The sequence below is a fragment of the Antechinus flavipes genome, chromosome X (assembly GCF_016432865.1).
Source record: "Antechinus flavipes isolate AdamAnt ecotype Samford, QLD, Australia chromosome X, AdamAnt_v2, whole genome shotgun sequence".
Lineage (NCBI taxonomy): Eukaryota > Metazoa > Chordata > Mammalia > Dasyuromorphia > Dasyuridae > Antechinus > Antechinus flavipes.
The window spans coordinates 19,453,999-19,477,978 of record NC_067404.1 but is presented as its reverse complement, the minus strand read 5'-3'; the positions used below and the strand labels follow the sequence as shown (position 1 = coordinate 19,477,978).

Below are 23,980 nucleotides of genomic sequence, written 5' to 3'. Positions count from 1 at the left end.
TACTTGCTGTCTAGGGTAGGGGAGAGATGGGGAGGGAGGGATAAAAATATGGAACAAAAAGTTTTGAAAACTATCTTTGCATGTATTTTGAAAGATAAAAGGCTATTATTATTTTTAAAAATAAAATGGGGTTAAGAATTTTATTTCATCTTCTGTTAATGTGGGTAATTTATATTTTTGTAAATATCCCTCCATTTCACTTATATCGTCAGATTTATTGGCATACAGCTGGGCAAAGTAGCTCCTAGTTATTGCTTTAATTTCCTCTTCATTGTTGGTCTTCTTCATGCCAGGATAGTATGTAGCAGAAGAGAAAATAGCAGCATGGAGGAGGAAGGATATGTTCTAGATACATTGTATTAGTGGCAAAGTGGATTTGCAGTCACTAGAGCTAGGTTCACATCCTGCTTAACTCTTATGCGTGTGTGACCTCAGACAAGCCAATTGATCTCTCTAGGCCTCACCTTTCCCGGCTGTAAAAGGAGGAAATTGGATTCACTGATGTCCATGGTCCCTTCCAGTTTGCCATTTTGGCCCCATTATCTTCCGTGGGGTTTTCTTTAAGACTCAGCTCCTGGGGTTAGTGTTCTCCCTCTCCTCCTTCAATTATCACATATATACTGAGCTGCTTGCCTATTGTTGCCTCCCCCTCTTCCCCACAGAATGTAAGCTTCTAGTGAACAAGACTTGTTTCTTGGTATTTTGTTGGATTAAATTGGTTTGCTGGGCATGCTCATTTGCTCAAAGTTTCCGGGGTCCTTGCTAATCTCCTTACCCACAGATGTAAAAAAGAAGCCACTGCTGCTTGGCAGAGCTCTCTGGGAGTGATGGGATTTGGAGCCCTGAACCCAGTTCTGCCACTGTAACAACAGTCATTGTCTTGTTTGCCCCAGAACCATTTGCCGTATTGCTCTGACCCGTGAATACACGACCACAACATGATGCCTTTCAAAAAAAATCTCAAAGGTAAGTCTATTGGCTTCTGCTTCTCAGTTCCCTATCCCTTTCTTTCGCCCTCTGCCTTTCTCCTTTGCTCTCTGAGAACTTCTCAGCTGAGAGGGTCGGGCTGAAAATGCCATGCTAGGCTCTGTATCCCTTCCAATGCATGGCACCCTCTGGCGGGTCCTCACTCATTCTATTCCATGAGTTCACTTAGGTGACTTTAAAGTGCAGCTGCTTACTTCATTCATATCCTGAAATCCCATTAACTGCACCATCATCCTTATCTATCTTAAACAAGGGGCTCCCTAACAACTAAGGGCCATATCTTCTTCCCTCTCTAGTGCTGTGCATAGATAGCTAAGGATTTCCAGTGACTGTAGTGATGCTGCTGAAACTGCCAGGGACTCATCGTACAGACTTTGTAAGCTATTTTTTCCCCTCTAGCTAGGGAGGAAGGATCTTTGGATTGCAGATATTCTCTAGAATGGAAATGGGCAAAACTGCCTCCACTTCTGTCCCTGGAGTAGACAGTGGACATATCTGTCACAGATAAAGACTGAATTTGGGTGTAGGTGAGAAACAGGAAAGAAGATCTTGGTGTTCAACTGTAACCATTGGTTTGAGTAAAGATCCCTTTGGTTTCCTATATTCATTTGTGGCCATCAGTGAGCAGGACTAATTGTTGAAAGGATTAAGTACAGATCCATTATAGGTTGATACATGAACCACCCCCACCCACCCACCATGATAATGATGACCCAGGCATAGAATCTTACTTAGCTCATAGATGGCTATCTTTCACACAGATGAATAGGACCCTTCAAACAAATGGGCTCATAAGCTTTGACTACTCAGGGACACTGATCCAGTTCATATTCACCTATGAGAGGGTTACTTCTCCCTGTTTCCAATTCCATTTTCCTTTGGAAAGTAGTAATCTACACTTTTCTTTATAGGACGTTCTCAATCCGGAGAAGATGACAGAAAAAATGTCATCAAACAAATTAAAGTCCGAAACCTCATCAAAGGTGACAAGAGCTGGATTCACAAACCAGATGATACAGAAGGCCAGACCATGTGAGTATTCTACAGAAATTCCTGATTGTGCTTTTGGAATGCTGCAATCCCTAGTAGTTCTTTGCCTGTGAATGAAGTGGGGAAGGAAAGGTAAAGGGAAGAGAAGGAAAGGGTCCTGATAAAGATGGTGAGAGAGGCTCAGTTTGGCCAAGATCCAGGCCCTAATAACATGCCAGTGTCAAGCCTAAGGCACTAGGCAGGGATTGGGGGGAGGGACAAGGAGGAACAGAGATTTTGATAGGACCATGACTATCCTGTCCTAATGCTAGCTAGAGACAATTTTTTTTCTTAGTTTCAGGTGGTCAACCTAGCTTCCCGACTCTTGACTTAATGGTGATTGAACTGTCAGACATCTTAAGCCATATTCTTTGTCACTCATTCACCACTTAACTAAATGAGGAGGGAAGAGCTCCTATCAATGTGTCCCAGAGGCCACCAGGTGTATCAGACAGAAGTATTTAGTGGAAGAGTGGGAGAACATAGACTGGCTGGGTACATGAGGCAGATTTGGTGCAGTACATGGGGTAGGGACATAAGATTAAGATGGGCTTGCTTTTCCCTTCAAGAATGTAGCTCTGAGGGGGACGCTATTGCCTGAGACCTTCAACAAAGTTATACCTTTTCCTCCCCAGAGAGTTACCTCCCACCCAGGAGCAGTCTGCACCTGAACCTCCACCTGTAACAACTCAGAAGGAGAGGTATGACGAAGCCACCTTTCCAAACTCCTTTGCTTGTTCTTCATCGAGGCAGGAGCAAGACCCATTAGATAGAGGGTAGCCCTTTCATCTAGCCCAGCACTTCTCACCACATGGGTGGTAGAAATGCAGAGGATGAGGATATTTTTGAGAACCCTATGGGCAGTAGGGTCAGATGCTACAAGAGAAGTGATGTACATTTTTGTGCATTGTGGGAGATTCTCACTCACTGGAACATAGTCAGTTTCTTCCTGCCAATGTTAGAGCCAGCCAACGTTGTCAGCCAACGATCATAGAGTGGAGAATGTTCCATGCCAGGGAGAGGATTTTCTCTTTAGCCCGTGTCTCCTGCCCTAACTCTGAAAGGAAGGTGGGCTGTGTAAAGAGGAAACTGGTCATGCCAGAAGACCCAAAATAAAGAATTGGTTCTATCAGTTAGTAGCTGTGGGATCTTGGATAAGTCACTTTCCCTTCTTTGGGCCTAAGTTTTCCTCTTTTATAAAATTGGAGGCCTGTGTGCCCAGATGCCTGGGCACTGTCATTTGACTGACATGTATCCTAAGGACTCCGGGATCTTGCCATCTACCCTGCTAATGGACCTATCAGAATTCCAGACCTCTCTATGCCCTCTGAGGTCAAGCCCTCTTTTATACATTGTTTCCCCAATTGGAATGTGAGTTCTCTGAGAACAGAGATTGTATTGCTTTTTCTTTTTGTATCCCCCGCACTTAGCACAGTACAAAATAGGCACTTAATAAATGCTTTCTCATTCATTCATTCATTAATCCCTTGCTCTAATAGCTCAAAGTGCTTTGAAAACTGTAAAGACCCCTATCCAAACACAGCTGGCCTTCTTACTAAGTGAGACATGTCAGCCTCTTGGTGCCGAACATAGTACATGCTGGTTACAAACTGGGGTAAGGGTGTTGTCCTGCAAAGCATCCCCATAGTAATATCTTGGAAATGCTTAGAGCTCCTTGGGAGAGAGCTGAACACATGTGTTATTAACTTGGGGCAGCAGTTGTATGTCCTGAGAGCTTCCCAACATATGGACATTATACTGTGATTTTTCTTCGAGTTGGGAACAGCAGTCACCCAGAACTAGATAATAGGCCCCATTCAGGGTAGCTCTTCACTTCTGCATGTCATAAATGTTGGAGTTGGAAGAAATCTTAGTAATCCATTCACCCCTTTTATTTTCAAAGTATCAGAAAACTAGGAGTGGAAGGGACTTCAGAGACCATGAAATTTAAACTCATTAACTTCTGGGTAAGGAAAGGTTGAGGGACTTGACTGAGGTCACCCAAGCTGTGATTGGAGCCCAAGTTCTCTACTCTAGAGGCAGTACTCTATCATTTAAGGGAAGTCCAGGCCCAGAGAGGGGAAGGGGCTTGTTCAAGGTGCAGAGCACAGGTCGATCAATTAGCCTTACTCCAAGTTCAGTGAGCTTGCCACTAAGTCCTACTGCCCATGCCAGGGACCAGTTCCAAAGCTTTCCCTTAGCCTAAGATTCTGCTGGAAGGTGAGGGGAAGGAGGGGACCCTCTGATTCTAAGTCCAGAGTGAGAGAGGATAGCCTAAGAGCTCCACAGATTATTGTCAAGATGTAAAAAGAGACAAAAAAAAAAAAAAAGGCCGGGAGAGAAGAGTGGGCCTCCAGCATATTAGTTGCATCCTCAATGGAAGATTGAAAGTAGAGCATGATTGAGAATCTCAGAGGACTTTTGCACTATTGGGGTCAAAATTAGAAATGGAGGCCACCAGATGTGCATCAGGATTCCTGAAGGCCATATACTGACTTGGAAAACCATGAGGTAACATTGTGGATGTTCTACTATATTTTTCCTTTGCCCTAATTTTTTCAATTATAAAATGGGTTTAATAACAGCATCTAGGATCAGCTATCTGTTTTAAAAAAAAAGTTCTTTGCACAGTTACTGTAGTAAGTATTATACAAATGCTTATTCCCTTCCCTTTTCTAATCCTCTTTTCCTCATCTGTAAAATGAGGGAGTTAGACTACACAAAATCTCTGTCCCCTCTCGTTCTCCATTCTTATGACATCTGTATGAATGTGTTGTGATCCGGGCTCACCAAATGTTATCAGTGGGAAAAAAATTCTTTTTTATCGTGAATTTAGCAATAGCTAACGAACTGTTTCAATTTAAAAAGAATCAGAAAGAAGCTAATATTGGAAACTAACTGTTAGGTACAGTTTGACTTTGCTTAGAAACTCCCTTGGTTTTACAGAGGAGGGAAAGGGGACCTAGAACAGACATGATTTGCCCAAGTTCTCTCAGATGACCCAGTTTTCTGATTCCCAGTCTAGCACTGTTTATTCCAATAGTGTCAGGCTGCCTCCCATGCATCACTTTGCCTTCTGGGGATGGCAAGGGTAAGTATGGGCTACAGGACAGAACCTTGCCTCGCCTGCCTTTGTGGCTCTTTTCCTTCAGGATCTTTAAAACTATCCTAGTCTGGCCTCCCTGTTGTGTTGAAACCAGCAGCTCTTGACTTCTTGGTTTTTTCTTTCTCTGTGCAGGACTCCACCTCCCAAGGCTTCACCAGGCTACATTATCAGGTGGGTATTAACAGGCAGGAGAGTTGAAAAAAACTAGGAGAATGGTGGGGCTCTGGGTTCTTGCCAAGGCCAGTGATTGACTCTAGCCCGGAGACTGATAGTCTATTTAGTGAGATCGTTCCTAATCTTCCATCTGGGATTTTTGGGCAAAGGAAACAACAGGATCCAATTTATGGTAACTGACCCACAGGAAGTGCATTTGGAGCTTTAGAAGAAGATAGCACTCACCACCTGGCTGGGGTCCTTGTCTGTGGTGGGTCCGTTTCAGAATGGTCTGCCTGAGAGAGCCTCAGAAGGCTCCCTCAAGGCCTAGAAAGTTAACTTCTAATAAATCAGAGCTAGGAGCAAGGTTGCCAGTCAGGAAGGACTATGCTGCAACTTAGAGCCTCAGCAAATACTTTCCAGGATAATGAATACCTGGAGAAGGGAGGTTTTCCTTTTGTAAGCAAAACCCCCGAGAAGGAAGGATCCAAGATAGACCTACCATCCCCCCAGGGTGTAGTGTAACAGCCACAGGGCCATAAGATTAGCTTGAGCTAGGCAAAATGTCATGCCATAGGAAAGGAGGGTCCCTCTCAATGGGTTCGATATGACCTCGGTCCAAATCGAAGAGATGCCCTCTCTAGAATCCTGGTGCATGGGCAGGCCCACTTACCACCCCTGTAAGGAGTGGCTTTGTGTCTCTGGCAAACCTGTCCCAGCCCACCTCCAGGATCATGTCGGCTGTGCTCTCTTTCAATGGATTTCTTCTGCCAACTATTCTAAATCGCTTTGGGTACTAATGAGATGTCTCCTCCTTGGGTTCATACAGGGGCGTGTTCACCAAGCCTGTTGATAGCACATCTCTGCCACAGGCTCAATGCCCACCTGCGGAAACTTCCAAAAGGTTAGTCTGATGGGAGGCAAGAAGTAGAAATCTCATCAAAGAACACATAGTAAGAGTACCAAGTAGTCTTGCTGCCCATGGCCAGTATGGCCTCTTTCATGCCCTGCCAAGGGGCTCTTCCCAGCTCAGCCAGTAACTGTTAAGTGTGGAGTGGTGGGGCAAGGACAGGAAGCAGCCAACAGCTCCTCGGGAGCTGGGTTGTTGACTAGTGAATGCTGAGGTATGGCAAATCTTTCCCAATGAATTTAAGTGGAGTCAGATTAATTGTATTTTAGGAATTAGGCAGCCACTTCCTTTCCTCTTCATCCCCTCCCCTCCACACACACAGCTGATGCAAATGGTAGCGTTGTTGGCTAGTGTCGAGGAGCTCGTGACTCAATCAGTCATTTAACAAACATTTATTAAGCACCTACTGTGTGCCACACATTATGCTAGATGCTAGCTCTCAGTCTGGGACCCTTCTTTGTATCCAGCACCCTCTTCTGAGCATTTTAGAGGTACCTGCTTGAGTTGGCTTCTCCCAGCATCCCCATAATGACAGCTGATATCTAGCCTTGGATTCCCAAAGCACTTCACATGGAAAATTCATGGTGAAGGTAGATACTCCCTTTGCTGGTGCCGATAGCTCCCCCAATTTATACAAATGATTTGTTTGCTGGATTCCTGTGGTGTTGGGGCCCATCTAATTTCTCCTTTAGCCGTCATCCCCCTGGTGATGAGCCAGTCCAGACATAGGTAAGGCTGGTCCTCAGAAAACGGGTTGCTTTATCTTCATTGTTCAGGCCTGCTGGAGCTTAAAGCTCCGACCCAGCGAGCCACCTGTCCTCCTTGAAGCATATCAGTGGAGCCCCAAGCAGAATCGTTCATACTGCTATAGCACAATATGGTTACAAAGTACCATATCCCTCAATGTGAATTTGGCTAGAGAGGCATCTCACACTAAGTCTTCGGGAAAGAGCTGTGAGTAGGCATTCCACTAACTCTGTACCCCACTCTCCTGGGTTCAGGGGAACCCAAAACCTCCATTCACAAAAGGCTGAGTTCAGTACTTTCCTCCATGGGCCTGGCTGAGTCTAAAAGGAAAGAGTAAGTAGGGAGAGAGTCTCTTAGATCCATCTGTGGATCTGATTAAGCCAAGATTTCAGATGTTTGGGACCCTGGACAGCTCCACAAGCCTGTGCTATATGTTGGGTGTGGCACCAACTGAGTTTGCTTTTCTTTCCCAGTTCTACAATTCCAGGGAAACCTGCCAGTAGCAAACTGCCCCGACACATGGTCTCTGGTTATAAAGTCATTCCTGATGAATACAACAAGAAGATGTGAGTATGCTTTAGGAATGACCCTCTTTTCTTTTTCTTGTGCGTCAGTGCTAGAAGGTATTCTCGAGGTCACTTGGTAAATGGCACAATGAGCTGCGCAGCTGCATTCAGAGGGTTTTGTCTCCCCTCTCTTTCTGGTCCCCCTCTCCGTCTGTGTCTCTGTGTCTCTTTCTCTGTCTCTCTCTCTCTAGCTCCCTTCTTTTCTTTGTCTCCCTCTCCCTTTCCTTTCTTTCTCATGAATGCTAATGCAGAAATGTGTTTTGCATGACCATATGTGTAATAAATATTGTATTTCTTGTTTTTTCAATGGGTGAGGGAGAATTTGGAAGTGAAAATAAAAACGAATTTTACAAAAGGAAGTTCCTCCCCCTCTTTGGGCCTTAGTTTCTCCACTTGCAAAATGAGGAGAGTTAGATTTTCAAAGGTTCTTTCAAGCCCTAAGAGTCTATGAAAGACTGTGTTTGGGGGACAGCGAAGTGCTCAGGCAGGTTGGAGTCAAGAGGACAAGCCACGCAAGCTTTCCTCCCTCAGTTTCTTCCTCTGTGAAATGAGATCGGATGAGATGGCTTATCAAAGGTGTCTGGCAGTCCACTACGTGGAGCAGTGGATAAATGCTGAGCATGCAGTCAGGAATATCTGAGTTCAAATTTGACCTCAAACACTTATAAGCTGTGTGACCCTCAACAAATCTCCTAACCTCTGTCTGCTTCAGTTTCCTCATGAAATCATGGTCCAGTTAAAAAAACCTGGTAGATCTCACAGAAACCTAGATTTAGGGCTAGTCATCTAATCTGACTCCCCACTTGTTATACAGATGAGAAAACAGGTTTGGGGAGCACTGCCCAAAGTAAAAGGAAAAGCTGAGACTTAAATGCTCTGACTCCAAATCAGGGGAGGTTCCCTCCCCCATTGTACGACTAAGGTGTAAACATGATAGAAATGGTGGAAAGGGAAAATCTGGGCAATGGGAAGGGGTCCTCTTTACAGGCTCTCTTGTTCTATGTTCTCATTTCTCATTCCCCTAAACAATTTCCCACCTAATGAGGCTGATTTCATTCAGACATAATGGGATTGAGAGAGAACTCAATATGGTGGAAAAGAATACCTGGTCTAGAAGTCCGAAACCTAGGAATAAGCCCAGACTTCTGTTCTTAGGTGTGTGGGTCAGAGGCCAGTCATCTTAAGTCTCTAAGCTTCAGCTTCTTTGTCATAACAAGCTCTGCACCCCCAGCCTGGCATGGCAATGGTTGGAAAGGGAGTGGTGACCCTTAAGGGGTATTTGAACTCGAGTTATGGGGATGACCCCCAGTTTCTGGACCTAGCAAGTTATAAAGGTGATAGGCCCCCTTCTCCCTGCTTGCTTGATTGAAACCCAGGTGGGCTGGCATGGAATAGATAGAGAATTAGGACTCCTTGTTCTTTTGTATAAGCCACCCTGTATGTCCCCTAAGCAGCAAGAAGCCAGATGAGCAGGCTAGAAGAATGTGCCATATGTCCCCAAGGGAGTGCAGTGGGGGAGGGAGAAATGGTCAGAGCTCTGACCTCTGACCTTTCCTCCTGCTCCCTCTTGCTCTTCTAGAGCTGAAGCTGCCTCCGGCCAGCTTCCACGAGCTGCCACCTGGGGGCGCTCCTATGTGCTGTCTGCTGCCAAGAAGAACTCAGAGTGAGTGCATGTCCCAGGAGGAGGGGAGAGAGGGAGCTGTGGGCTGTACACCTTGTGCTAAGGAATGGGAGGTGGAGGAAAGAGACCAAGAGGTGGAGACTGGGAGGTGGGACAGGGCTGGCTTAAAGGGTGCAAGGTTATAAAGCATTTGAATTTGATCGGGAGGTTAGCAACGGATGAGGCAGTCTTGGGTCACACACACTTTATTTTATACTGCTCCCGGCCAGCATCTAATTTGTTCTTTGATTCCCCCTTGCAGGAGTTCTGCTCAGGACTCAGCACCTGCTTACATGGCTAAGAGGTAAGGTTTGAGCAACAAGGGTTCTAGCAGTTCTTTCCCTGGACTGAGGAGAAGGTCTCCTCTGGGCTCTTCTCCCCTGAGACTGGGGTGGGCTAGAAGAGAAAACCTTGCGCTCTCCTGGCCTAGGAAAGCAGGAGCTGTTGCTTGGGTGGTTTCACTGGGAACTACCAGCTTTCCAAGAGAAGAAGCTATATAAATTAGGGAGGTATCTGGCACAGTGACCCCTTGCATCTCTTTACTGAGAATATCTTTGTGTTATTGCCTTGAAGGGTTGAAATCACAGAGGATGAAGTCCCTTCTGAGAAGAGTCAGACGCTGCCATCTTTGGCAAGACAATTTTTCAACTTCGCCAGGTAGTCATTTTCTATTTGTTTCAATCGTTTCACTTTGCTTTGACCTCCCCTGATAGCCTCGGTTTCCCTAAAAGCAATAGGCTTGAGAGGGCTTTTTATCTCTTGCTGAGGCAGCAGCCTTAGCCCCCTATCTCGGGAATACAGCACAAGGGAGAGGGAAAAGCTTCAACATTAGGCTTTTCTGGCTGATTTCCCCCATGCACTGAATTATTTTCTTACCCGTGTCTAGTTCATGAGAGGTAGCCTGGCCTGGTGGATAGAGAACAGGCCTTAGAGGCTGAAAATCCTGAGCTCAAGGCCTACAATTCTAGCTGCTCTTGCCCAAGGCATGCCACTTCTCAGTGGCCCAGGCAACTCTTGAAATTGGGAAATTGTAAAGGAGGTGCAGACCTGTTTTGGTAGAAGGGGTGCCCTCCCTGAGTGCTTCTTACACCTATGAAGTCACCATGCTGGGAGGAAAATGTGCATTTGTGGATTTACAACTGCATCTGGCTTAAGCCCTCATTTTTAGACAAGCCCCAAGAGATTAGCTGCCTTGCTCAGGGTCATATAAAACTCTGGATCTGCCCCCATATTCCCTCTTCCAAAGCTAGCCTCCTCTCCCCTGATGGAGACTAAGAGCTCCAAGCAGCTGGGCCTCCTCTTTTATCTCCATGTCCTTCACCCTAGAGAAGAGGCTTTACTAAAAGCTTTTCAAATCTTCCACCCTCTCTTGGCAGTTTTGCTGCTATCATGTTCAAATTCTTATACACTTTAAAAAAAATCTGTACACAATAGACATTTACAGTTTATGCTTTTCTATTTTTTCTTTGTATATTTAAATCTTGGTGTTTGTTGCTCTTTGCTAAATTCACAAATGAAAAAGAAAAATGGAAATTAAAAAAGGTTTCTCCCCCCCCCCCAGCCTTTCTTTATAGCGCCGTCTCTTTGGTTCTCCCCACTCCTGACCTCTGAGCCCTCCTCTCTACCTCCTCTCAATGGTTTAGGAGTCAGCTAGCTTTCTCACAGTCCCAGATCCAGCAACATCTGCATGTGGGCTTGTTAAGGGGGTCTGATTCTATATTCTCTCCATCTTTTATAGTTCTGATTCAAGCAGAGAGAGACCAAGCTCCTCATCTTGGCCTGGAAACGTGTCCAGGAATCTCTTTTCAACTCCCAAAGTTCAAGAATACAGGTAAAGGAACTCTTCTGTTTCTCTGTGTCTAACACTAAAATAGCAATAAAATATCCATAGTACCCCTTCTCCCAGAGTGGTTATAGTGATCAAAGAAAGCAAAGCACGGCAACTACAGTATGGCTGTAAGTATAATTGTTATTGTAGACTGCCTGCTGACCCCAAGCTCACCAGCTGGTGAGTATAATCTGAGCACAGAACACAGTATCATAGGTATGCTCCTGCATAAAGGACTTCCTGTACCTTCCTCCTGCATATCTTGATTTTTGCCCTGATTGATACCCATGACTACTCTGAGTTCTCATTATTCCTCCTCACAAGTTCTGCCAAGGGTAGAGTCAGAGGACCAAACTGTACCTTCTTGTCCTGAGCCTTTTTAACCCAGGCCAGGTACTTAGGCTTAAAAGGCTTGAATGCCAGGAATTCTGCCCCCTCCCCAGATTTCCTGGCCTTCCATGTTTTCAGACAGGATGCTATTCGCCAGTGGCTGCTAACTCCAGGTTCCCTTGACTTGAGGCTCCATCTCACCTCTGTGACTCAATTTCTTTTTTTAAATGGGTTTTTATTTTCCAAATACATGCAAAGATATTTTTTCAACATTCACCTCTGCAAAACCTTGTCTTCCAAATTTTTCTCCCTTCTCCCAACACTCTTCTCTAGATGGCAGGCAATCCAATGTAGGTTAAACATGGGCAATTCTTCTAAATGTATTTCTATATTCATCATGCTATGCCCAAAAAAAGGCAATTCAAAAGGGAGAAAAACATGAGAAAGAAAAAAAAAACAAGCAAACAAACAAACAACAAAGGTGAAAATACTATGCTTTGATCCACATACAGTCTCCATAGTTCTCTCTCTGGATGCAGATGTTACTTTCTATCACAAATCTATTGGAATTGCATTGAATCACCCCATTGTTGAAAAGCACCAAGTCCATCACAGTTGATCATAACTGTGTACAATGTTCCCTTAGTTCTGTTAACTTTACTCAGCATCAAGTGAAGCGAATAGAATCAGGCGATCATTATACACGGCAACAACAAGATTACACAATGATCAACTCTGATGGACATGAGTCTTCTCAACAATGAGGTGATTCAGGCCAGTTTCAAAGGTCTTGTGATGAAAAGAGCCATCTTCCCCCAAAGAAAGGACAGAGCGGACTGAGTGTGGATCACAAATAGTGTTTTCACTTTTTTTGTTGTTGTTTGCTTGCATTTTATTTTCTTTCTCATTTTTTTCTTTTTGATCTGATTTTTCTTGTGCAGTGTGATAATTGTGGAAATATGTATTGAAGAATTGCACATGTTTAACACAGATTAGATTACTTGCTATCGGGGGGATGGGGAAAGGGAGGGAAAAATTTGGAATGCAAGGTTTTGCAAGGATGAGTGTGGAAAATTATTTATGAATATGCTTTGAAAATAAAAAGCTTTAATAATAAAAAAAAGAAAAGAAAAAAGGAAAGATTAAATGGATGAAAAAAAATTTTTACTCAGCTTCAATTCATGTAAGTCTTTTCAGGCTTTTCTGAAATCAGCCTGCTTGTCATTTCTTATAGAAGAATAATATTCCATTACCTTCATATACCATATCTTATTTAACCATTCCCCAATTGATGGGCATCCTGTGGCCCAGTTTCAAGCCTGGCCTAAGCTCTGATTAAGGCTAGGTTACTCTGGCCACACTAATGTTCAAATGCTATCCATGATGAACCTTACCGAGGGAACCCACCTATCCTGCTAATACTAAGGGAACCCACTGCTAATACTAAGTCAGTGCTATAGGTTAATGCTGTACCATTCATGTCTTCTTGCAATGAGGGGGTCTAGCCTCAGACTATCAGGAATCCATCTTATACTGTTGAGAGTTCCCCACCAGGTAGCTTCCATCTTCCATCAGAGGAGCTGTTCATTCTCAAGGGGCCCCTTCTAAGGATCATCCATACCTGGTTTCAGCCATGGTTTCAGTGTTAGCTCCTATTGGTCATGGAATGCATTTTAGGACAGATAATGGGATTGTAGGTGGCTTAGGGGAGGGGGACTGCTGCCAATTTGCACAGTGAGTGGCACTTTAAGGACAGTCTTTCTAATATAAGTAGACCACCCTAGCTGGGACCCTAGCCTAAAAGGCAGTCTAATTCACACAGCTATTTTGCAAGTCTCTAGATAGTTGATAACATAACCCTTCAGGGTGACAGAGGAAAGGTAAGAGTTTACACATGCTTATGCTGATGGAATTATAACACCAAAGATCCTCAAATAGGATCCTAGGGGACCAGGCTAGATTCTCCCATTGATCTCCTTTGAATATATGCATCTAGGCTCAATCATAGACTCATCCTTCTCGTGAGCTGGTCCTACCTCTGGGCAACAATCATGGCACCAAGGTATCTGGGAGGACAAGGAATAGAGGAAAGCCAAAAGTACCAATTGTCCCGTTGTCTCCTCAGAAGGCCAGCACATGGGCAAAGTACAACCAAAACACTTAAAAAAGGGAGGACTGGCTTTTTCACATAGCTGCTTATAAACCATGTAACAAAGGCTTATGAGAGTCAGTTACGATTGCCACAACCTAAACAATGGTTGACTTACATCAACCAGCAGAAGCAATTACTTTCCCTCCTCCTTTAATTCTCTAGCCACGTGTTGCCTGCACACACTTAAAAAGCCATACATTTACATATGGCGTATTTCTCTTATTCCCCTCATTTCCTGTGGCTTTTCTGGGTTCCCCTCATTCATAATAACCCAATGCTCCTCATGCACACATACACTCTTAATGTCCTCACCTCATTTACTCACATATACAGCCATGTTCCTTTGCCCTCATGCATCCTCACATATAATTTTAAAAAACCCAAGAAGGGGAACAATATGGGAGAGGCCCCAAAGAGGTGATAGTGGTAAAAAAAGCTTAACCAGGCCTGCTGGACCCCTGGTAGGCTGATGTTTAGTGCAGAAGCTGGCCCCTCAGCATGATAGGCAGAAAGACTTCATTTCCTGAGCTCCCCCGCTAAGGATCAGGCTCTGGGGAAATGACTCAGATATGGCTGATGTGGTCCAGAAAGCCAATTTATTCATTTCCAAAAATAAGCGTAATTGCCAAGCAGACCAAGATGTTCTTGTCGGGTGGCCAGCCTGTTCTCACCCCAGCAGGGAAGCCACATTAAAAGCTGCGGCTACGTGACAAGGAAAGAATCAGAGCAGAGGGAGCCGAGTGGGCTCAATAGATGTTTTTATCGAACTGTGGTCGCCTGATAAGTCCCAGCAGCTACTGCTGAGCTGTTGCCATAGAGACAGAATACTGTCTCTAGACTCCCATAGTAGTAGGGAGATCATCTAGTCCAATCCCTTTTTTTTTTTTTAAATAGGGGAGAAAATATGGCCGGGGGGGGGGGGGAACAAAGCAATTTTCCCAAGAATCAGAAGCAAGATTGGAACCCAGAGTCTCTGCCTCTAGACCCAGAGCCAGTTTCTGTACCATATTTTCATCTAGCCTTAAAGCAAAATGGATTTGGAGGCCCAAGATCTGAGTGTGAATCCTAGCTCAGATTCTACCTTTCTAAATGATCTTGGGCAAGGCCTTTTATATCCCTCAGTCTCTGGGACCTTTGTGAGGTCCCTTCCAGTTCTGAATCTCTGTTGGCTGGTCCTCAGTGATTCATAATTGGTGATAGATTGAAGAGGGGTCTGATCATACTTTCTTTTTCCTTCATTAGTGGGAAGAAAGAAGAAACTCACACTCTGCTACCCCAGGAGCCCAAAATGGAGTCCACTCTTCTTGACCTTTCCTCAGAGACCAGTCAGAAGAGGTAAAATGATGGGGTTTGGGCAGAGAATATGATCTGGCAGTCTCTCTCTCTCTCTCTCTCTCTCTCTCTCTCTCTCACACACACACACACACACACACACAAACACGCGTGTGTGTAAGGAAGCATGGAAAGTGTTTTTTCAGGAAAGGACGTAGTTATACCTACCCAGGTCCTGCTATGTGCTTCTGCCCCAAGGACAGTGAGACAGGCCTAACAGCACAGAATTATGTTCCTTTAACAGGTCAAGCTCCCAGGTTAAAGATAATGTTGATTCCTCCTGGGATTCTCAATGAAGTTGTCACTTTCAAGCATATTAGTCATTTTTTTTTTTCCTAGAAGGCAATGGAAGTAGAATGGAAAATACCCTGGACTGGGAGTCTAGGAACCAAGCAAGATTATACTCCCAGTTCTGTCACTTATTTGCTATGTTACCTTTCCTGGGTTTCAGTTTCTTCTAGTACAAAATGGATTGGTGAGCCCTGATCTTTTCTTTTGTGGTATCTATGCTTCTCTGACAGAGTAGACTCCTGTCTATGAAAATCACTGAGACTTATTGGCGTGGGGTTTGAGACTTATTTAAAAAGATCTGTAGGAAGCACACTGCAGATGTGAAATTGGGTGTATGTTGCCAGATGCTATGTCCTCTGCTTCTGAAATTTCAGTGATGTCGTTACATGCCCATGTGTATGTGTGTGCAGAGATTGGGAGAGCAAAGTGGAAGGAGATGACTAGCACCTAAAAACCAAGGCTTTAAACAAATCTCTGAGGGGCTTTTGAGTTCCTTGGGAAAGGATAAATGTCCATAAGATAGAGCAGCGTCTTTTCTGAACAAATTGTCTCCTCTCTAGAACTTCTTTGGAACATAAGGAAAGAAACATTTCCAGCACTAAAGAGGACATTCCCACAGAGGAAGAGGACAAAGACACCTATCCTGATGATGCTGACAGGTACTGAGGTTTAGAAGGCAAACTTTGATTCTTCTAGGTTATCCTGAATTCACACCCAGCTTCAGGGCTACTCCCCACCATATCCCTTGCTCTGAGCTAGCCTCTGGACACTCTTGCTGATATTCCTTACAGAAATGTTGACAGCTTTTTGTCATTCCCTTACTTAAAAAATTCCACTGACTCACTATTACCACTTGGAACAAATATGAATTAACTTTTGCATTTAGAGCCCTTCACAATCTGCTCAGAATCTACCTTCTTGACCTTATTAATCATTACGTTTCTTCACATACATTACAATGCATTCACACCAGCCTTCTCGCCATTCCTAATCTGTGGCACTCCATTTTCTGTTTCTTTTTTTTGTTGTTGCTGAGTTTTTGTTTGGGATTTTTTTTAATGGCACTGGCTGTCTGTTTTGCTTGTCTGGAACGCACTCTCTCTTCATCATTACCTCTTAGAATGGCCTAGTCTACTCCATTTGGCTCAAATGCTACTTTCTAGGGGTGACCTTTCTTGCCATACCAGATTGCCGGTACCTTCCTCCCCACATCACAATATACAGATTTTGTATCTCTGTCCATACTATTCCCCCCCCACAATAGAATGCAAGCCACTAGAAAGCAAGAATTGTTTTGCTTTTGTCCTTGGCGCCCAGTGCCCGGCACTTGGTATGTAATAAATGCTGGATTGGCTTCACTCTAGCCCATGACACTTGATGAAACTGCACCTTGGGAGTGAGAGAACCTGAGCATTTCAGAGCTGGCAGAGACCATCATTAGACATAAACTTGTCCATCTCCCTCATTTGACAGATGGAGAAACCAGGGCCTGGAACAAGGAAATGCTTTGCAATCAAATCAAATTTTAGATTGCTCAATTTTTGGCAAGAATCCCATGGCTTATCCCCCTAGAATCCTAGGACATTATCCAGCTCATTCCTGACTAGAGCCTAACAAAAGGTTTCCAACCTCTGCTTGAAGATCCTCGGACTTCTTCCACCAGTGAGGGGGAGCTCATTACCTCCCCAGACCATGAATTCCTCTTTTGGAGGACTCTAATTGCTAGGACTTTGTCTTGAAGCCTGAATCTGGCTTTGCAATTTTCATGTGACCAGATACTCCCTCATGCTTGCATTTAGCTGATGCAGACATTTCAAATGTGAATTGGAACTTGGGTCAAGAATGACCCCAATTTTCCAGATGGGGAAACTGAGATACCCATGAGTGCTGCCACAAGGAACTCAATCTCTAACTTCTCACGCTTAATGTCTTAACAGTGGGTACTTGTGGTTAGAGAAAACCAGATGCAGAGTCCTGAGGCTTCTAATGGGTCTTTGCCTCTAACAGGGCAAGTACCTGGTCAACTGACAGTAACCATGGCTCTACTGGTTCACAAAATGATCTGGATGAAGTAGACCTTCCCTCTAAGAAAGGGTAAGTCTGGCTCCAGAGCTTGACCTTTCCCTGGTGAGTGCTGGCTTTAACATATAGTAGCATTCATAGCAGGGAAGACAGGGCAGATGAAACAGTCCAGCCACAGGAAAGTAACTAGGAGAACAGATATAGGCCTAGGAGAGCCCTGAGAACATTTCACAAAGGCCTTTGACCAAAAGCGATGGAAATGTGTCGACTCTTCATTTGGTTTGCTTAGCTTTTCCACAGTGGACCTCAGGCTGTTTTGCAGATTCCACAGCAGGCCTAAATGGACGCTGCTGCCAGAACCCACACAGCCTGATTCTCCAGCATGGATCTCAGCATTTCTTTAGCTAACCCTGCATCCTACTGAAAGGACTCAAGCGTTCTTCTTTTCCCATGCAGACCTATCCTCAGCTATGGTGATCACTTCCTCAGTGGCATTCATGGAGAAGAGTATGAGGGCCCTGGTAAACAGCAACCTGTGGAAGTCAACAAACCAAGGTAAGGAGGCCAGAGGACTCCAGAGTTCAGTAGAGTCTGGCCTGTTCAGGCCCCTAATTTTATTCTAGAAGAAACAAAGGCTGTCAGAGGGCAAGTGACTTATCCAAGATCAACAATAAAACTATTGGACAGCCAAGACTAGAACTTAGATGAAAAAATGTGTCTGTTTCCCACTGCAATTAGTTTCCTTGCATCAGAGCAGAGTATTTGTTACAATAAGTCAACTTCATATTCAATCTGATCATGGTGTGGCAATTTTCTTCATGGTCCAATGACAGCAGAACAGTAAGGATGCTCTCAGTTTCTAACCATGAAGTGTACATATCATTATCCTGTGAAGGAAACATATTCTTCCAGGCATTTGCAGCAGCAATGACTTAGAGTCAGGAATACCCTTAATTGTGAAGTTCATGAGCATCAATAGCATTCCAAGTTAAACTGGAAAATCAGCTATGTGGATTTCATGAGCAGAACCTGGAAGCTCCATGAAATGTAATAGATCATGGAATCAGAAAGTCTGGGTTCAAAACCTTCCTCACTAGCTGTAGGAACAAACTGCTTTCCAAAATGTCTGAATCAACTCACACTTCTATCAACACTAAATTAGCATGCTTCTCTTCCCAAACCCCTCATTAATTAGTTCTTCCGGTTTTTTGAAGCACCTTTGCTGACTCAATGAATTTGAAATGGTACCTACCCACAGACTTGTTTTGATTTCTATTTTTATGATCACTGATGATTTTGAGCAGTTGTTTTAGGTCATCATCCATAGGTTGCATTTATTTTGAAAAGCATCATGATTTAATGTCTTTTGACCATGGACACATCTAGTAGCAAATGACTCTGTTCCAATGCTCTTTGCCCACCAAATTACTGCTGCCTCTTTAATTGTAAGGCAAAGTGGAAAGAAAAGGAAGAAACAATTAGATAGCACCAGACACTGGCTGGGGAGGATAGGCAGTAAATGAATGTGGTATCTTATGCCATCTGAAGATGACTTTGCTATAGGGCATTTAGAAATGAGTGTACCCTGGAAGGAAACTCAATCTGAGACCAGCTGGCAGTGATATTTACTTTGAGAAACATTTCACTAATAACTATTCTGAATCAGAGCCTTTAAGGCACAAAATAAGCTTCCATAGAGGAATCAAGTATTCATCAATCTGGTGCATATTTGCTTGTCTTTAGCCGATCTGATCCACATCCTCAAGAAGGCGGTATTCGAGAGATACCTCTGGCTCCACCTGTGCCCAGAGACTACAGACCCTCCTTTTGGAATCCAACAAGGTAGGGAACTCCCAAAATGAGAGAATATTCACCCTGCTCTTCACTGCTCCAAGATCTCCTAGTCTCAGACAACCATTTGATCTCCGATGTGGCCTTAGAGCCACAATGGCTCCTCAAAGAGTCAAAAAAACCTTTTCCACATGAACAATAGCTAATTTTGCTCATACTGTTTCCTACTGAGAGTCCCATCTTCTAAAGCCAGATGGAGAAAATGGAGAAACATGGAAGAAGCATATTAATTACACTCCCCAGCTGGCTGCCCATCATTCTTGATTCTTTGTGTGACCCTGGGTAGGCCACTTGAGCCTCGATTTGTTAAACTACAAAATGGGGGGAAGCGATGGGGCTAGAAAGAGCCCTTGGAGCTCATCAACTCCAAACTCTTTCCTTTTACATATGAGGGAAACTGAGGCTTAGAGAAGGGAACTGACTTGACTAGTTCCATCATCATCATCAGTCCTCATGGTTAGCATTTCTATAGTGCTTTGAAGTTTGCCAAGCACTTTATATTTATCCAATTTGATCCTCACGATAATCCTGCATTATGAAGTTTGTGGCAAAGCCAGAACTCAAAACCATATCTCCTGATGTTTCACATGCCTTCTAGTACAGCAGGTTTTTTCCTCATCTTATACCAGAGCATCTTGACCTCACATAACCCATTATATGCCAGAAAGATCTTTATGTCCAAGATGTGCATATCCAATTGTTGTTTCACTGTACATTTCTACTTGAAATACAGAGATGAGCTCTCATGGGGGAAAAAGCTGATTTCCTCAAAAATAGTTCAAAATAGTGGATCTTTAAGATTCAGCATAGATTTCCAGAGAGAAGTAAGATATTTGTAATCCCGACACATGGGCCCTCATGTCTCATTCCCTTTATCGGATCTGACATGCATAGCCCACAGAGCCCTATTCAAGGTTTTCCTCCGGCTCCAACTTCAAGCAGAGAATGCAAGTGCCATAGTGGAACCTGGGAAGGTCAGCATTGTTCTCATTTACCTCTGCCTGACCCGGAGTGCTTTGGTTCTAAGTCATCTTAAAAGCAAACTTGAAAAAGCATAGCATCGCTCCTTGATCAGAACGTGGCCTCCAGGTATTTGTACCTCCTACCCAGGGCCTCCAGAAGAGTTAAATGAGGAGCCAATGGATCCCATCCATGTTTTATACTTGGTAAAAGAATGTACCTCTATATTGCTCTAGCAGGGAATGTAAGGTGTGTTTCTTGGGGAATGCTCGTTCGCTTCATGGGCTGGCAGCTCTAAAGTAGCCCCACAGAGGGCAAGTGCCCTTTGCATATATTACTGAATGCCACAAGTGATGCATGAACCCCACCACTCATTAAACAAGGGCCTGAGGTACCATGGCAAGGGGTCCTTAGGAGGATGTCCCAGCTCACAGGAGTACACGACCCTCATTTCTTAAAGCTCGCCTTTGATCAGAGAGCCAAGTACTTGCTTTGTTAAACACCTCTCTCTGCTAAGTGATCCACCAGGAAAACAGACTTTCAGAGTTGGAAGAGACTCAAAACTTTCCCATTCTGTTATATAAGTCACATCAGTGTGTAAATGGTTAAATGAGCTTCAGAAAAAAAACTCCAGCATAGTAGCATACTGGAAAAGTACAAGACCCTGACTCAAGAGCCTTCTTCTCAAATCCTGGCCCTGCTGAGACTTGCAGTGTCACACTGGGCATGTCACTTTCCTTTTCTGGCTTTCAGTTTCCCCATCTGTAAAATGGTGGCCACGTCTGTGTATTCCAGCTTTAATGTTCTCTGCCTCTATTAGAGTAACAAGGAGCTTCTTTTTGGATACCTACAAATGAGCAGGTATCTTGATTATGGAATGACTTTCTTTTCTTCCAGGGAAACTAAATGCAGGCCTCCATCTCCTCAACCTTTCCCCTCTCCTCTTAATATACTATATGTGTCTGTTTCTAAAGTCTCCCTGATCCCTGGTGCCATCACCTAAACACACAGATAATCAGTCAATCAACCAAGTGATTCCCTTTTGGGAAGCTCTAGCCCAGAAATGCTTCACTTTTTTGTGTCCTAGGCCCTTTTGGTTTAGTCAGTCTGCTGAAGGTCCCCTAAGGACTCTTTATCAGTCATATTTGTAAATCACCGAAGATAATGCTATATTTCAGTTAGTGGCTAGTGAACATGTAGTGAGTACCCTCTGGCTCCCTTACTTTCCCAGAGCCAGACCAGCCACTTAAAGATGTGGCCATGGAAAAATGAGTTCCCATTTGAGTTCACAGGCCCCTTGAAACTTGTTCACGAGCTCTGGTCTATATATGCCAAGTGCAAAGATAAAAGCAGTCTGTGACCTAAAGAAACTTCCATTCTGTCAAGAGATAAAAGTATACAAATAAGTATATACAGAACAATATCAAATACTAGTTTAAACACAGCAGGGTTTGTTTAGGAGAGAGAACACTGGCAGCAATCATGGTGATCAAAAAGGGCTTCAGGTAGAAAATGGTGGTTGAGGAAAAGACTGATTCTTTGAGGTGGCGGTGAGGAGGAACAGATGAGGCAAGGCACAAAGATGGGAGCTGGAGGACTGAAGACCTGAGAGAAGGCCACTTTGGCCAGATCACAGCCTGGAAGAAGAGGTGGAATGATAGCTTAGGGCTAGCTTGTAAAGGACTGTGAAAGATTTGGCATCGTAGAGGCAATAGGGAGCTAGTGGAATTGAATGAGTCAAAACATTCCAGGAGGTGGAGAATTGGAGTAGAATGCTAGAGCTACAAGGCCCTTAGATAGCAGCCTAGCTAACCCCTTCATTTACAGTTCCTTCCTTTCTCTTTTTTCAATTTGTAATGAAATTATTTTTCCAATTACTGACCACATCCACATAGGTATATCTTATTCTGCATCTTGAGTCCATTACCTCTTCTTTCAGGAGCTAAGTACCATTCTTCACAGATCTTCTTAAATTACATTGATCAGAATTCTTAAATCTCGCCAAATTTTTTACGCCTGCAACATAGTTATTTATAGTTTAAACTGTTTTCTGATTCTGCTCACTTCATTTATATGGAACCTTTTCCTTTTTTATTTTGTTGGAATGTAGGCCTAGTTAGTAGTGGTATTGCTTGGTCAAAGAGTGTACAGTTCAGTACCTTACAGGGCATAATTCCAAATTGCTTTCCAGATAGGCTAGAATTGAGGGTTCACACTCCACCAATAGGGCACCAATGTGCCAGTTTTCCATAGTCGCTCCAACATTTATCATTTTCCCATTTTGTCAGTTTGCCAATCTGAAGTAACCCTCTCATTTTCCAGAGAGAAAAGCTAAAACCCAGAAAAGGGAAGTGATTTGACTCCTGCAGTTAGCTAGCTGTAGATTCTAGCCTAGAATCCAAACCATCTAGTGCAAGGTGCTTTTCATCAGCTCCTTCTAAGTCTCTCTGAGGGGAACTTAAGTCCATGCATTAAAGCAGGTAACCTATAATCTGTTGTCTTTACTAGGCATGGCTCAGAAGAACATGCTATATTTTCTCCAGAAGACCAGTTTGATCGTTCCATGAACCTGCAATACTGCATGCCCGGAGAGAACACTACCAAGTAGGAAAAGATACTAATGAGGGCCCACCCACTTTGATGGTGACCTTTGATGGAAGAGTTCGGATGCTAGTGCAGTGTACAATGCATAGGCCCTCTCCTCTCTTAGCAAAAAGCACTACAGTGCGGGGGGAACCCTGTTGCTAGGTCTGGCCTCCCCCTATCTGAGTGCTTTTAGCCAAGTCCCTCTTCTCTAAGTCTCAGTTTGTCCCATATACAAAGTGAAAGGGAATGAAGGGGAGACTAATTGGTGTCCAAAGGTTCCTTTCATTTCAGAGGTTCTTTGTTTCTGTGGTTGCAGGTATTCCTCTGCCTCTACTGTTACCACCACTGAAAAGAGATATGGAAGTTCAGTCAGCTCAGATGATCTTTTGCCACCTGAAACCCGGAGGTAAGCAAGGAGGGTCTGTCAAGACAGGGGAAGAGACAAACAAAATATAGTCCTGGATTACAGGATCAACTCCATAGAGCTCCAAGAAACCTCAGAGGTCATTTAGCCCATCTAGCTTCCTTGTGAATGCTAGATGGAACACATAGCAAAAGAAATTATCTCAAGGAGCAGATACTCTATTGGGAAGAAGGCCTGTTTTCTTTAAATATATTCAGAATAAAGCCAAAGGAGTTAGAAAGGAAGAGGGCAAGAGAAGTGAGGGGATGAGGAAAGGCTTTGTCTAGGAAGGAGGCCAAGGGGAAAAGGGAGGACATTCCAGTCTCAAGGTCCCCTCCACGTTAGCCACTGTCTTCTCTTTTGGCCTGGGACCAAGAAAGAAGTCACATAGTCTGTAACCTAGAGATTCATCATTATGAGCTGGAAATGCAATTCCCTCATTTTACAGATGGGGAAACTAGGCCCAGAGAAGGGAAGAGCCCTGTTCAGTTATCCAGATCCAAATATCAGAGCTGAGCCTAGACTTCTATCTCCCAACCTTATAGCCTATATTCCTTTCTCACTGCTTCCTATAGCCTATCCTGCCCTTGAGAAAGGAATCCATTATTAGGGATGAGAGGTCCTTTTTTGCACTGATGAACTCAGTTCTGCTGACTGTGGAAGTGCGAGAAAGGGAAGAAGGGAGGGAAGGATAGAGAGAGAGAGGGAAAAGGAGAGGGAGTGGAGAGAAAAAAAGATGGCAGGTTAAAGGCAGGGCTCCTGCATATCTAGGTAACCCCATCCCCCACCCCACCACGGACCACCAATTTGGACAACTCCTCCAGCAGCAATCACAAAAGGGGTGGGAAATGAAAGGGTTTTTGTTTTGTTTTGTTATTATTGTTGCTATATTGCATTAGCCAATTAGAAGGCTGGTGTGAAGTGTTCTTCCAGACACTAGATGGCACTCCTTTCTAATAAAAGAATTAAAGTTGAGCAGAAATCATGTATTTAGATGTAAGGCTTCTTAATTTTTCCTATGCCCTGGCCCCCTCTGGCAGTCCAATGACACCTAGGATGACAAACTA

At 44.0% G+C, this 23,980-nt stretch overlaps 1 protein-coding gene across 1 annotated transcript in view; it reads left to right on the top strand.

Annotated features, from left to right (window-relative positions):
- The first annotated feature begins 938 nt into the window (after positions 1–938).
- ZNF185 (zinc finger protein 185 with LIM domain) overlaps positions 939–23,980 on the top strand; it is a 38,347-nt gene continuing 15,305 nt past the window's right edge. The window contains exons 1-17 of the mRNA XM_051968107.1: positions 939–966; positions 1,899–2,019; positions 2,652–2,717; positions 5,255–5,293; positions 6,105–6,179; positions 7,406–7,498; positions 9,078–9,161; positions 9,421–9,462; positions 9,732–9,815; positions 10,897–10,989; positions 14,711–14,803; positions 15,652–15,750; positions 17,099–17,185; positions 17,570–17,668; positions 18,857–18,955; positions 22,433–22,528; positions 22,827–22,916. Of these exons, the coding sequence (XP_051824067.1) occupies positions 939–966; positions 1,899–2,019; positions 2,652–2,717; positions 5,255–5,293; positions 6,105–6,179; positions 7,406–7,498; positions 9,078–9,161; positions 9,421–9,462; positions 9,732–9,815; positions 10,897–10,989; positions 14,711–14,803; positions 15,652–15,750; positions 17,099–17,185; positions 17,570–17,668; positions 18,857–18,955; positions 22,433–22,528; positions 22,827–22,916 (1,388 nt within the window). The remainder of the gene's footprint in view (positions 967–1,898; positions 2,020–2,651; positions 2,718–5,254; positions 5,294–6,104; positions 6,180–7,405; positions 7,499–9,077; positions 9,162–9,420; positions 9,463–9,731; positions 9,816–10,896; positions 10,990–14,710; positions 14,804–15,651; positions 15,751–17,098; positions 17,186–17,569; positions 17,669–18,856; positions 18,956–22,432; positions 22,529–22,826; positions 22,917–23,980) is intronic.